The sequence below is a fragment of the Falco cherrug genome, chromosome 14, assembly GCF_023634085.1.
Source record: "Falco cherrug isolate bFalChe1 chromosome 14, bFalChe1.pri, whole genome shotgun sequence".
In the NCBI taxonomy this organism is placed as follows: domain Eukaryota; kingdom Metazoa; phylum Chordata; class Aves; order Falconiformes; family Falconidae; genus Falco; species Falco cherrug.
In genome coordinates, this window is record NC_073710.1 from 1,974,660 (window position 1) to 1,988,780 (window position 14,121).

The window sequence follows — 14,121 nt, forward strand, 5'->3', positions numbered from 1 at the left end:
CTCGTCAGACCTAAAATGCACTTGTCGAAGCTTAAAACATCATACATTTAAAAATTCAAACCACTGGAAGTTACCTAGCATTTTGTGTACAGCACTGGAAAAAAGTACAGATCTAAACTCTAATGAGTTTGCTTTCAAACACTAAATTTCAAGATGACTGCTGCTCCCTTAGCCTAGTTTCCACAAGAAAAATACATTTAAAAGCCTTTTCTCTCTCTAAGGTTATTTGCAGGGTGGCTATTGATTTCTTTGGTCAGCACTAATGTAAAAAAAATTTTAAAAGACTCAACTCAGCCGACTAAGAAACAGCATTTTTAAAAAAATTATTCCTAAAAACGAGATTGTTTCAATCAATATTTGATCTCTGCCACAAAACACCTTTTAAATCAAGCTGTAGCAATTAATTTTTAAGCCAGGCCATCGTGTAAACCCACCAACTCTTCGGGGCTGTGTACACTACAGTGCCAAAAGAAATGGAAACGAAGTACCCAGCTGCTTTCAAGGGAGTGCCTTGATAAAGGCACAAGAGGGCAGCAAACCTGAGTAGCTCTGAACCAGAACAAATGTGATTATGGTGGATCTCCAGACTGCAGGGCAGCAAGTCAGATCCCTACCGTCTTCTTTAAAGACAGCATAAGCACATTTACCAGTACGGTATGCTCCGAAGAACTGAAAGGATGCTTCATGTCAATAGGAAGAATATAATGGAGCATAAGCTGAAGTTGTACTCAAATCAAAACTTAATTAGAAACAGCCTAGAAAACCTAGGCTTGGAACTCCTTTTTGCATAAAACCAATTTTGCAGCTATGCTAGCTATCTACAAGCAATCACATTCCTCTCTGGAAAAACAAGGGGGAGAACCGGCACTGTGTCTAAACATATATCCAAGTTGTCAGCATGCATTCCCCTCTGCGGGCAGTTGTCACACCTTGATGTAGCTATTTTGCCTTACCAGAACAGCAGCATAGCCCTTCAAGGTACAATTGAGGAGCTAGGCATCCAAAGCTGCGCAAGTACCACCTACGTTAAATGCTTTCAAGTAGCTTTTGTGAGTTCTTGCAGTTTTAGCACAGTGTGTCCAACTTCCAAGCCATATGTGCAACCCTTCTATTACAGATCAAAGAGCAGTAAGTTGCACTCTAGCACCTACCCTCCTTCCTTGCTCCTCTGTGCGGTATGCATGCCTGTACAAGCAGGAGAAAACGGCCCCTGGAGGCATCAGCTCACTCGTCTCATTCCAGCCATGGGTATGGCAGAGACGGGAGGCATCTCCCTGACACTTGCGGTAAAGGACTGTATCCAATCTGCAAACAGAAAAGTTATCACTAGCACTTCATTTAAACTTTTAACCTTTTTCATATTCTGAAAAACTTCTGAGGCAGAAAAATCCACTCAAGTTTTCATACACCACATCATTCAGTCTGCAGTGTCTAACCAGCTGAACCAACAGGTGGCAAAGTGCCTGTCACTCAGTTTGGAATCAACTCCCTAATCTTGCAAAAATACACTAAGATCCTTAATTATGATGAAACCTTCAACACTATTGAAGCACCTCCCATTCTCTTCTGCAGCATGCCAGCCAAACGATGACATGAGAAATCATCTCCTAGATATCCCAAAGCAGCAGAAAGGCAGATAGATACCATGTTTTGCTTGTCTAATATGTTATGTGTACTTTGTATTGCTGCCATTTTGAAACACCACTTTCATAAAAATCCGAGTCTGATTAATTACTGTCTGCTCTTGATTTGAACTAACTGAAGACTCAGCATCCCTTGCTTTTGCATACAAGAAATCTGCAAGTGCAGAACTCTTTAAGGTGACATCTAATTGCTTAAAGCCAAGTGAGATATTGCCAACTTTCCAAAACAGAAACTTCAGTTTTCTGCAACAATTTAGAAGGCAAACATCAAGTGATAACAGCAGACAGTTTTCTTACTACTTTTATCATTATCTGTATAATTATTTCTACTCTGTGCATCTGCGTTAGGCACACAGCTAACACAACAGTTTTCATAAGCCAGTTCTAGCGAACAGTGGTTAAACAAGAAAGATAAGCTGACATAGCCCAGTCTGCAATATGAATTGGAATTATCTTTACTCCCAGCAAAATGCAAATACTCAGTTTTCCTTCTTCCAATCACTTAAGTTTAGCTCAAGCAATGAATTGCCTGCTGGCAACACTGTACAGGCAGGAACAGTGGTGGAAACCAGCAATGAAGGGAAACAGGAAGAGGAGGAAAAAATTAAGTATTTTTGTCTACCTATGGAGACAGTTACCGGGATGACTAAACAAACAGCCACAAAGCCCTAAACTCTCTGGTCCATGAAGCTCCATGTGTTTTGAAAGCAGAAGGTTCACAGAGCACGTCAGCTCTTAACTACTGGTGATGCTATCCATAGATACTGCCATGAGTCAGACATTCTTAATGTTTTATTTGAATACCCTTTGTGGTAATTGAAGTCCATGGCTTCTTGCCTTACACTCCCCTTGTAGTCACTGAGAACAATTATACCATTTCTTGCAGTAACCCTATTTAATGTACTCCCTCGCCTCTCAAACTTTTTCAGAAAAGCCAAACACTTATTTTTTCCTCAATGGTCATGTACAAGGGGCTCTGTACATATTTAAAACAAAGCACTGTCATCTTTGGATGACAGAGTTGGGAAAGCAGTCCTCCAAAGGGAATTACATCTGCTCTACAAGCTGGAATCACACCCAAAGAAACTGAAAAAAAGGCAGAAATGGAAGCGGGGAGCCTCTCACACAGTGCCTCTTTATTACACTTAGTAGTCTGGTTTGCTTCAGTCCCATATTGCAGTGCACAGACCAGATAAAACTGGCTGCCACTCGCACAGGAAGTGAACTTCAAATTCAGTATGGCCAGAGAAAATTCTTTTAATCAAAGATGCATTGAATTTCAGAGCTCAAACTTGAGATGTTTTTAGGGTTGCATCATTTCTAAGCGAGTATCTGATTTAAGTGGGCATCACACTTTCTCTAAAAGCAACTTTTGCTTCTACTGTTCTAGACAGGCATTAATGCCTTACCGATTTGGCATGCTTAAAAGTCCCCTTTTGAACAAGCATAAGCTATACTGTTTTACCAGAAACTGCTAATGCATACCAAATGCTAAACACATCATCAAGTGAGGATAAATCTTGTTTTACAGTACTCACTTCCAATCACGAGATATAAAATACTGCAGCTCCAGAAGCCTATGCTCACAGTCCTCTACCATCTTCTCGGTATACAAGTGCTCCATCAGGCAAGACAGAATCCTGCAAACAGAAGAAAAAAAGGTGGGCAACAGACTGTTACAACCATGCTGAAGCTTCCTTGTAACAGTTGGTGTTGCCAAATCAGTCTTTCCAATGAACCATCATAGATAATACATTCAAACACAGTGAAGATTTTTCTCTTCCTTCAAAAAGATTACATCAACAACTATATAGCACATTTGTACCCTCCTAAATTCCATTGTTTTAGTTACCTCAGCAAATCATGACAAAACCATAAGGAATATTTTATATAAAATCTGGCTTAGAAGACAATATATATCAGACCTGAAGATAACAGATATCTGTCTCTGCAGTATGGGTTTGCTTAACTGGCCTTTCAAGGCTTGTACTTTGTCTTTGTGACATTGCTAAAGACTTATATTGTAAGAGAAATTAGCACATCAAATGTTACATATTTAATTTAAATGCCTGAAATAGTTACATCCTTCACCAGTGCTAAACCAGCCCTGTTATAAAAATACTTGGCCTGCTTATATGGCATAAATGAAAACAGAACTTGGTTCACACCTCCAACTCTGTAAAAATTGCTAGTCTGTCATTTCTGGACAGGTTTTAGTATCTGTGCTGGTCAGCCACACAACCTTCATGGATGCTCAACGGGAATAAAATAATCAGTTGTAACTGAGAGCCACCTACATTGGGTCTCCAGACCGTATGTGCTTGCAGGCAGTCTGTATCACCGATTCACATGCCTCATTCAATGCCCGGTCAATGCGGTAATCTGCACCGGGGTCAGTTTCTTGAATCAGTGTTTGAAGCTGGAAGAAAGAAATTGTGGATAAGGAAACAAATTATAATGATCAAAACAAGAGTGCTTGCGACCTCTCAGCGTGGCGATTCTATGCCAGTAACAACGCTGCCGGGTATGGCCTCTGCTCTGCAGTTACTAGTTTTAAGCGCTTGTGCTGCCAAGTCAATTGCCAGACATGGGAGGCCAGCACTGCTGAATCCTAATTATCGTTATGAAGTAGACCAGGAACACTAGATGAGATTGGTCACACACTGAAGGCAAACTGAAAACCTGGACCACTTATGTAGCTAATTACAGAACAGAAGTGGTAAAATTTTAATACTGTTTTTTTGATCCACCTTATGCTTTGGGGGCAATCTCATCCCATAAGGCTGACGGTACTGAACATGCAAATTTGTCATATTCTCATGAATTTCTAACAACTTCAGTCTAACAAATGAAATCCCAATCAATATTTAAAGACCAGTCACCTAACTACAAACAAAGCTTAAAACAGTTTTTGAATTGCCTGGAGAGGACAAAAAAGTTTTATTGAAATACAGGATAAAATATCCTATCCTGTTGCCCCAGGAAGCAGCATTTCCTCAGGGATGCCTGTTCAAGCTTTCAGAAGCCAGGGTAACTGCAATTTGGTCTATTGTACGTGATTTTTTATTAATAATAAAAGCAGGGCACCAGGTTTTATCTACCTAAGTCACTGTGTAAGTGAAAGATGAAAACAAAAACTTCCCAAAGACTGAGACACCATGTGTACCAACTTGAAGCTGTGATATCCCAGCACTCCCTTTGTGACTTTTAAATACTTTCAACATATAAAGTTTCATCAAATCTTTTCTTCTTGTGAAACAGTTATTCTGATTAAAAGCTTCAGAAAAATAAGTCTGTTATTAATAAGAAAATATAATTTAGCATCCACAGGACTAGGTTTCCAAATCAGACGCAGAGCCCATGGCATCTGAACATGAAACTGGGAGATGTCTGCTGGGCCAGGGGAAAGGAATTTGGGTATATCTCAGTCTGTAGTTTGGGGGACAAGGGTAGCTTTCAGGCCAGAATCCCCATGCCCCACTTCATTCCCCACCAAGCTGTGAATTCCCAAAGACTGATGTGTAGGGCAAACTGGTATCATCATTCAACAGACAAACTTTTTTTTTTTGCGGTGGGGGAGGTGGTGTCAGGGGGGTAGCTGGGTGTGAAGAGCTTGCTTAGAAGGCAACTGCACACTGACATCAAGTGGTTTCCACTGTTAATATCTTGGTATGGACTTAATTTTTATTACTGGCCCCCAGCCCAACTAAATCACAAGCACAGTAACAATTTTATTCTCCATCTTTCAAAGGTTGCACCTGAACACCATACAGGAAATTTTCAGGGCAGAGCCCTATCACCACAAAACATGGAGAAGAAAAAAGCATCAGAGAACTGGAAGAAAACACAAGCTAGTGCTATTTATCCAATAGCAAACTTGTAATCAAAAGGACAAACCACAGACTGCCTGGGAGGAACACAGGATCTCCTGCAACTCATTCTCGGCCAAAGTTAGTTATGTCCAGCCTCAGCTTCTAAGGGATGTAGGCAGCTCGGAAGAGTGCTGCCTAGCAGTAACAAGCTGTTCATTCAAAAATTCTTGGGACATTTTCCCTTAAAAAATAGTAATAAAAAAAGAAACATTTTATAAGACATTGACAGCAGTCAAAAACAGAAGCCAACCCAGGATCCGGTTCATAACAGGCAGCTGCACCTTAATCAGCAGGAGAAGTGATACATCCTTTACAAACTTTCTAAGAATCAATGAAAGGAGAAGAAATATGGTCATTCTGCTGGCATGCACACCCTACACAGACAGGAAATACTCTGCATGTAAAGTGCTGGGATCCCTTCGTGTCAGATGTTTACATATAAAAAGCGACCAAGTACCATTAGTGGAATTAACTCCCTCAAGGGCAAATGGGTGAATGAAACCTCGAAGCTTACACTTTTTTTTACACACAGAGATTAAATAAACTGGCCAGAACTTTATGTAGACAGGATTCTTCCTCAGGTCTCAGTTTAATTGGTACTTTTGGTGCTATCAAGTGGAAGAGGCCAAAGCACACTGGGTATGACGGCTCAGAAGCACCAGATCACCTCCTAGTCTTTCTGCCCTGTTTTGGGCATAACTGCAGGACTCCCAGTCCCAATTCTCAGCCACGTGCAAGATGTGCAGCAGTGAGCCAGCTGCCCTGACTGCAGGAGCAAGGGAATAATTTGGCACCAGTAACAGAAGTGAAGGTTTTATAGGATATTCCTCCCTCCCACAACAAACTCTTGCAGCTGAAGAGCAGCTGCATAAACTTTATAATCTTCTGAACTTTTATCCCAATACGGAGCTAAATTAACCATTAACTATCACTTTATTAGCTGTATTAGAAATTGGAAGCAGAAATATCTGCCCTTTTAGAAGGGCTCAGTTTTGCATGCTCAGGAGAGTGAACAGGAAAAAAAAAAAAAGGATGAGACCAGAGCAATACAAAAGCCACGTATCTGAAAAACAAATTGCTAGCAGCTTCAGTATAAAATATTGCTTCCACTAAGTGACACCACAGGTGCTAGACACTGCCAGGACAGCTGTAGACTTTTTAAGGGCTGATGCTCACAATGAAGGGACACATCTATCTGCTGATGACCTACAGCATCACATACCCACCCTCCCTAAGCACAGGACCTCTGTCTTTGAAGACTAACATACCAATGATATCTGCAGAAGACTATTTCATGACTGGAATATATCCAAGCTCTATATGCTTTCCCAAAGCAAAGAGCAGCTTGTTTTACATGGGAAGACACGCTCCAGAAGTAGTATTTCCTTCTGATATTTTTTTTCTTAATAAAAGACACATCTCTAGAAAAGTACATTGATAGCATAAGTAACAGGAGCCCCATCCTTTGTTTCAGAACAGGCAGAGCACTCAGACAGCAAACCCAAACTGCAAAGAGCCCTTAAGAGGGCATATTGCTAGTGCACACACAAGATATACTGGGGTGAGCAAGGTACTAAAGCCTAGGGTAGGCAAAATAACGTCAAACACACACCCAGGATTTGTGTTTTGGTTTTTTTAAAAAAAAAAAAAAACAAACAAAAAAACTTAGGCCAAACCACTTATGTTACACTGAAAGCCTTCATTCCTCTACCATTTACAAAACTTAAGCATTTTGGAAAGTCCACTGACCAAAACAGACAAAAAAACCACACAGCTCTCAGACATTGGGTCTGGGCATGCTTCTTGCACAGCAGCATGGTTAATTGTGAGCGCAGACTCTCACATGCAAGATTATTCTGTTGAGGTGTCTCACAAGAAATGGAACTTCTCAGATCAAGAAATCAGGGTTTGAGAAAGTTTGAGAGCATATCTTGTTGACAGTTTTCAATATAAAGAATCACTCATTCCTGCAGGAAAGGGTATGAGCACATATGCCTGCAGGAAAACATCATGGAAGTTCTTTGGTTATGTTTTGTTGTTTTGGGATTATGTTGGTTTTGGCAGATGGACAAGTATCTGCTTTCATAAGGCAAGTAGAACCAGAGCAAACCTTGACAGACAGGACAGTAAGTGAAACCAGATCCAAATTAGATGTTTCCCCTTCCAATTTCCTCAAACAAACCACCTAAGGCAAGTATGTCTAGCTGTACAGCTTCTACAACAAAGAATTTGAGGACAAGCCCCACTGCTTTGAGTTAGCCAAGAAATCAAAGTGCTATATTAGCATTACCTAATGGTGCTACTAAAAGCACAAGTTTTTGACTCTGCATAGAAAAGACAACATCTGGAGGCGGGCCCAAAGCACCCCAGCCAGTTCTGCTGGAACAACCCCAAAGCAAGCATGCTGTTTTCCTCTGTTACTGCAGGTGAAAAGGTAGAGACGCCACAGACCAGCAGTTCCACCATCAACAGCCCCATCAAAGGTCAATTTTAGAGCATCAGCACCTCGTTCCTGAAACAAGAACTGCCCAGGGACATCAGAAAGCATGAAACAATAGTACTCAGCTTTAGTCTAGCTGGACTTGAGCTGAAGTCATGTGGAGCAAGCACTAGCCAGGAAGCAAGCTGGCAGGGAGGTGCCTGAAAAAGCCATCCTATCTGCATGAGGATCTACCAGAGTTACAAACTGATTATCTCACCAAAATTACACTGCAAGAGAAGAAAACCCAAAAAAACACCCAAACTAGACAACAAAAATATCAGTCCTTGCTTTTTGATGCTTACAGTTTTTAGAAACCCTGACACAGGTCAATCTTTCTCCCATGAATGAATTTACCAAAGCAGCACTTCTGAGACCATCCACGTGTCTCAAAGACTGAACTATGCTGACACATGGCAACTAAGCAGCTGAGAAACCAGCTTCAGACAAGCTGCAGTGGCTCAGCAGAAGCATATGTCAAAGGTGCTCTCTAGGTATCCAAAAGGAACTGAAGTAGCTCCAGCTACTACCAAGGGATGGATCCCTAACATGCCTTCTTCATGGCCTGTCATATGGGCCAATCTCATATGACAGGGAGTTTGAGTGTCTTGCACAAGCCACACAGTATCTGGAAGGGTTTCAGAAAATATTCCCTTCCTTACAAACATAATTTACCTACCATAGAAGGTAGAAGCAGGAAGCTCATTCTAACAAAATACATCAAAACAGAACAAAACCCGTGATGACCAAGACAAACATTACCATTCAAATACAAAAATATCAACAGTAAATGACTTAGTACCTCAGAAGTTGTAAGCAGCTATACAATAGCCAGTTCACAGGAACCCAGAACATTGGAACGTTTATCCTGTTCTTGCAATCATCTATTTCTTCTTGCCCACAAAAATACGGGCAAAAACATATTTTATAAGAACACCACTTAATTTGCTCCTGCTGTCTTTTGCACAGAGAACAGAACAGGTCATTTAACTTGAAGGGGAGTCATGAACAGGCCCTGCTGCTGCATCAACTTGCTGTACAAAAATAAAGCACTAGCTTAAGCAGAAGAGAACTGGAAAAAAAAAAACCCCTATAGATTTCCACAGACATTCTTTTTCTCCAGAAGGCTAAAATCTTACATCATTTTGGGGGGGTCCGCTGCACTGACTTATGACTTGTTCAGAACATGCACTTCATGATCTGGAAGTTATTTGCAAGATGAACCGATCTGACAATTTGCAAATAATCAAATTCTGAGGCAGCAAGTTCAATTTCATATTTAAACAGAAACAAGTATTCAGTTTTTCACACAAATGTTGCAAAGTCTAAGTCATGCACTACAGCTCACTGCAGGAATGACTCAAACTGTACAGCTGCTGCACCAATACACCTGGTATTTCTGCAAAAATAAGCTTCATCACAAAACCACCCTATGCCTTACAAAAACTTAACGGATATTAACTTATCTCTGCTAACATACACAAACTGACAACATTTTGGGCTCAGGCCTTAAGCTACACTTACACTTAAAATGGACTACAGTAGTTTCTTATATTGCAGAAAGTCAAGAGCATACATCTCCCCAAATTCCTACGTGAGTGCTAACACTCCCCAGTCTTTTTTGGCACTGATTTCACTCTTCCAGGCTCATGGGCCATTAAAAGCAAGTATTAAATGCAAAAATGTCATATCACATTAAAAAGCACTAATGAGTTTGCACAAATATTAAATAACTGTTAAAAAGACTACATACAGGATGCACCTAAGCCAAAAATGAGTTTAAAAAAGGCAAAATAATCCCGTTTTGGAGAACATTTCCTCCAGTGGCTGGAACTACAATGACACACAGCAGTATGCTGTACCTACTTGTCCCTGAAGTTCCATTTCCACTGTTTAAGCTGAATGAAATATCAAAAATAAAACTGAGTGGAAAGGCGCTTTAAGAAGATTTAGTGCATTTCCAAGGACAGGGCACAGGGGGCAAGGGCAGGAGAAGGAATGTTTTAAAACTTATAAAAAGGTAAGTTTCCCTACATCCTGCACCCAAGAGAGAATCCCATGACTTGAAAGCTGCTGCAGAAGAACTGCTAGAGATCCAGTATAAAATTCCAGAGCAAAACAATCCAAAACGTATTTGAGGGGGAAAAAAAACCCCAACACATTAATGTGCTGCTAGATACCAAGTTCTAGCAGACCTCTGTACCCTGCAGAGCCAGACTGCCTTCAGCAGAATCTCCATCGCGAGGCAAAACATCAACAGATGAAATCAGCCCTTCTACCAACTGAGCAACCTAAAAGTGAAGTGATAGAAAAGCATCTTACTGCCTGCTGACAATTCAGCCCGACGTTTCCCTTTTCACCCCGTACTACTTTCATCAGGCAATGCAGGGTGCGGCCTTTCCGATGCAGGCCTGAGCAGTGGTGCTCTATCTCTCCTCGGCAGCTCAGGATGATTTCTGGGCTCAGTGAGAAGTCTTCCATTAGCATGCGCCGGTAATCCAACATTTCACCCTGACACTCGCTGCTCACTTGTCGACCTGAGCCAAGAGAAGATGACATGACTTAGTATTAATGCTTAGCAGAGCCCTTCTTAACCTATGCTACCATCACATTGGAAAAATAGGGACAACATCCACACTCTGGACAACAACAGGTTGCAACAAATGTGCTAGAGCAGACGTGTTGGGGATTATGGTAGCTCTTGTCGCTTAACTGAACCTGCAAAACATAGCCAGTCTATGGATTCAATACGTGTTTTTTTTAAAAGGATTCCTAAAAGATTAGGAGAATTTTATTTTGGATTTCACATTACAGGAGTTGATCTGCAGTTCTGTAGCACAGGTCAGCTTTTCCCTGTATGCTTGTTTTTCCACTGCAGAAACGGAAATCACCTCTGGTAATTTACCAGCTTGATGTGTAATTTGGGGAGAAATTTGTCTGGAGAGCAGGTTAAAACATTTTCTCCAAGGAAAAGGTTTTCTACAGCAACAGCACATACTTGTTCAGGAAGCCAAAAAACCCCAGAATAGAACATGTTACCAAGAGTAGTATATACAGAGTGTCTAACAAACCACTGTAGCTGCACAGAAATCTAGCTTTAATAAATGCTTACATCTGCTATAAGCTTTCCCACAGCCTCCATGTAGACAGTTTGGTAGGGTATTTTTAAAATCAAAATGAACAAGTTGGCTTTTTTGCTATGCCCTCCTGGTAGCACCCACCACAACCTAGTCATATGCGTACAATGCCCCATGCAACAGAGGTCCTACATCCCAACACGGGCTCCCAGCCATTATCATACAGACACATGGAGGTGTGTGGAATAATTAGCGCTCCTCCTAGGTTATGCTTCATGCATGAGCCACGCGCTGCAGAACCCGTTCCACCATGAGAGTGGAAATTAGTAACTGAACAGCAGTTTTCTGCATGTAATTCAGGAAAGCACCTGCCCTACCGCAGGGAAATGGGGAAAAAACCCCACCCACAACTTCTCCACAAACAGGACACATCATTTCCACATCAATCAGAAGCAGTAAGTTATTCACTCATAAATGCACCAACTGCTTATGGTGTTACAGCAGTCTTTTCCTCCCATGCCAGAGGCACTGCAGCATGCAGACCTGCTGCTGAATCAGAAACCACTCAGCTGCATGCCAAGGGGAAAAAACAAAACTCTCCAGTACAGATCTAGAGGATATATAACAAGTTGGTTTCCTTATTATAGCAATTTCACAGAGAACCTTTAGCATGGTTCTGCTTCACAGGGCCTTCTAATACCTCTGAGATGGCAAATAGTGTTAGGACATCTTCAGCTTACACTAACTTAAATGAAAAAAAAAAAATTCTCACTTATATTCCTCCTATATAAGAAAAACTAGAGTTAGAGGAATTAAGGTATTTACCCAAGCTACCAAACTGCAAGGAAAGCTATTACTTACAAGAGGCAGAGGAGTGACTTATCCCTGGATTTCCCTGAGTGATGATAAACAGGCTCCCCATTCTGTATTTTAACCTAGTGGCATATTTTATGCTTACTACGTAAAGGAAGAAAATAGCTGCTTGAATTCACAGTGAATAGAAGGATTTGCAATTACACATCATCCACCCAAGCGGGATTCGCTATTTTGCATTTTAAACTTCTTGTCTACACAACACAAGTCAGTGTCAGAGGTTTACTCAGCTATTCTAATCTTCAAAACAACAGTGATGAAAGCATTATGAGGAAACTTGCCTCTGAAGTTTGGAAAAGGTTACTTGGAGAAGGGGACTGTAAGTACATGTTGAAGCTGAAAGTCCAAGAGAAACTTTTAAAATCAAGATCCCAGCAAGTCACACGTCTTGACTGAACTCTGCTTACCTCTGTGCACAGCAGACTCTAAGCACATCAACAAATAGGAAAGCCTGGCTTCCCGAGACCGGGGAAGGTTCTCCACATTACAGCGGTACTTCTTCAGATCACTTTTACAAGACTTTGCTAGTGAGTAACTGACTTTGTAGTCTTGGGCAATCAGCTTCTGGCGGGTTGTCAGCGCATCACGACACTGCAGGAGACACATTGGGATGGCTGAATGAGCTACCGCACGCTGGTGGTGGAGAGCTAGACCTGCTGCTGTTAACTTTTCAAGTTGCATTTCAAAAGACAATTGATGTTTTAGAATTCACGCATTTAATCTGGACTGCAGTGAAATTGCATTTGTCTCATAGAAACCACACTTAACAATGCACACAGAGGTCAACAGATCAAGGGTTTTAAGGCAGCAGCTCTCTGCAGAGCGCTGCTTAAAATTGCACATTCATCCAGCTTTTTGTGAAGAGCTATGGCTGAGAGCGTGACTCATTCTCAGTAACTAGGATCAGTTGCTGACATTTATCCCAGCTGTGGCACATGCTCACCCCCATGCCCTCAAGAAACTACTTCTTCCAGTTGCATTTACAAAATAGCATGTTCTTTGGATTTGTTCTGCAACGTGCTGAACAGATGACAGCAGATAAAGCAGTCTAACCATGGGAATTTCTAGCCATTTTCCACAACTGATGAGGCTCATGAGGATGCACTGTGGCCAAACCCGTACCCAGCAGCTGCAAGAACAACCCTCTAAATCTCATCCAAAATAGAGCCTGTAAAAATACTGCTACGCTTCGTAGCTTTTGGTTTAAATTATACGAAAATTAAAGCTGATGGCAGCAGATAATTCAGAATAGCTCAGGCAAATTTGTCCACTCTTAGCCTATTCAAAAGGAAGGAAAATGTGCACATGTATGGTGGGGAGAAACAGGGACCAATCTCAGCAGAAGAAACAGAGATGACCTATAGCCCTCCCCCTTACATCAGGTTCTTGACTTCTCTCCCCCTCCTTCCCATACCTACTCCAGGACCTGGGAAGCCCTACTTCAAAGATATTCGCACTCCCTCCTTCATGCTCCCATCTCTGTGCCAAGACTGAGACCAGACAGACTTAAAGCTCCGGACACAGGCAGATACAGGCTCACAGATCCCTCACCCCCCAGAGCAGGGGAAGGTCAGATACAGCCAGGGAGCCCAGCCCAGCGAGCAGTTACACAAAACAAGCCACCCACTAGGCAGCTATTGTTGGCTAGACATGTATGCAGCAGCTGATGCCATCAGCAAGAAGGGACTTTTTAACAGCTTCTACAAAACTAGTGACTTTGCAGATGGTCCTGCCTTGGCAGCTACGAGAGTGAGAACTAGATTTTGTGTTCCTCCTGCTCTGCAAACTGCACACTCAGAGTGTCCACCCCTCTCTCCCCACCAAGTTATCTGCTACAGCTTTGTCTAACTTACCAACATCTTACATTTGTATCTTAGCTGACCATGGAAACAACCCCTCCAAACCCACCACTCTCCCTGTACAACCAAAACCAGGTTAAGCAAAAATAGCAGTCCCTTTCAGTAATGCACTTATACAAAATGAAGCTTTGTTTCAACCCTGCGGGGATCACTCCGTTTTGAGTTTGTTAATTGGAACCAAGCTTTCAGATAGCTAACGCAGTTAAAGAAAAGGAAATTAGTCTGATCCCTCCAGGCCTCTGAATGGGGCTCCTTTAGTGGAGCTCCAAAAAGGAGGGCTTTAGAGATATCCATCTCTGTATCCTTTCAGACAGATGA

General features: G+C 41.7%; 1 protein-coding gene across 1 annotated transcript in view; it reads right to left on the bottom strand.

Moving 5' to 3' along the window:
- Nucleotides 1-14,121, bottom strand: part of GLG1 (golgi glycoprotein 1) — an 86,933-nt gene that overhangs the window by 18,234 nt on the left and 54,578 nt on the right. The window contains exons 7-11 of the mRNA XM_055726540.1: nucleotides 12,352-12,535; nucleotides 10,317-10,531; nucleotides 3,941-4,062; nucleotides 3,182-3,283; nucleotides 1,152-1,305 (exon numbers count right to left, since the gene is read on the bottom strand). Coding sequence (XP_055582515.1) covers nucleotides 1,152-1,305; nucleotides 3,182-3,283; nucleotides 3,941-4,062; nucleotides 10,317-10,531; nucleotides 12,352-12,535 — 777 coding nt within the window. The remainder of the gene's footprint in view (nucleotides 1-1,151; nucleotides 1,306-3,181; nucleotides 3,284-3,940; nucleotides 4,063-10,316; nucleotides 10,532-12,351; nucleotides 12,536-14,121) is intronic.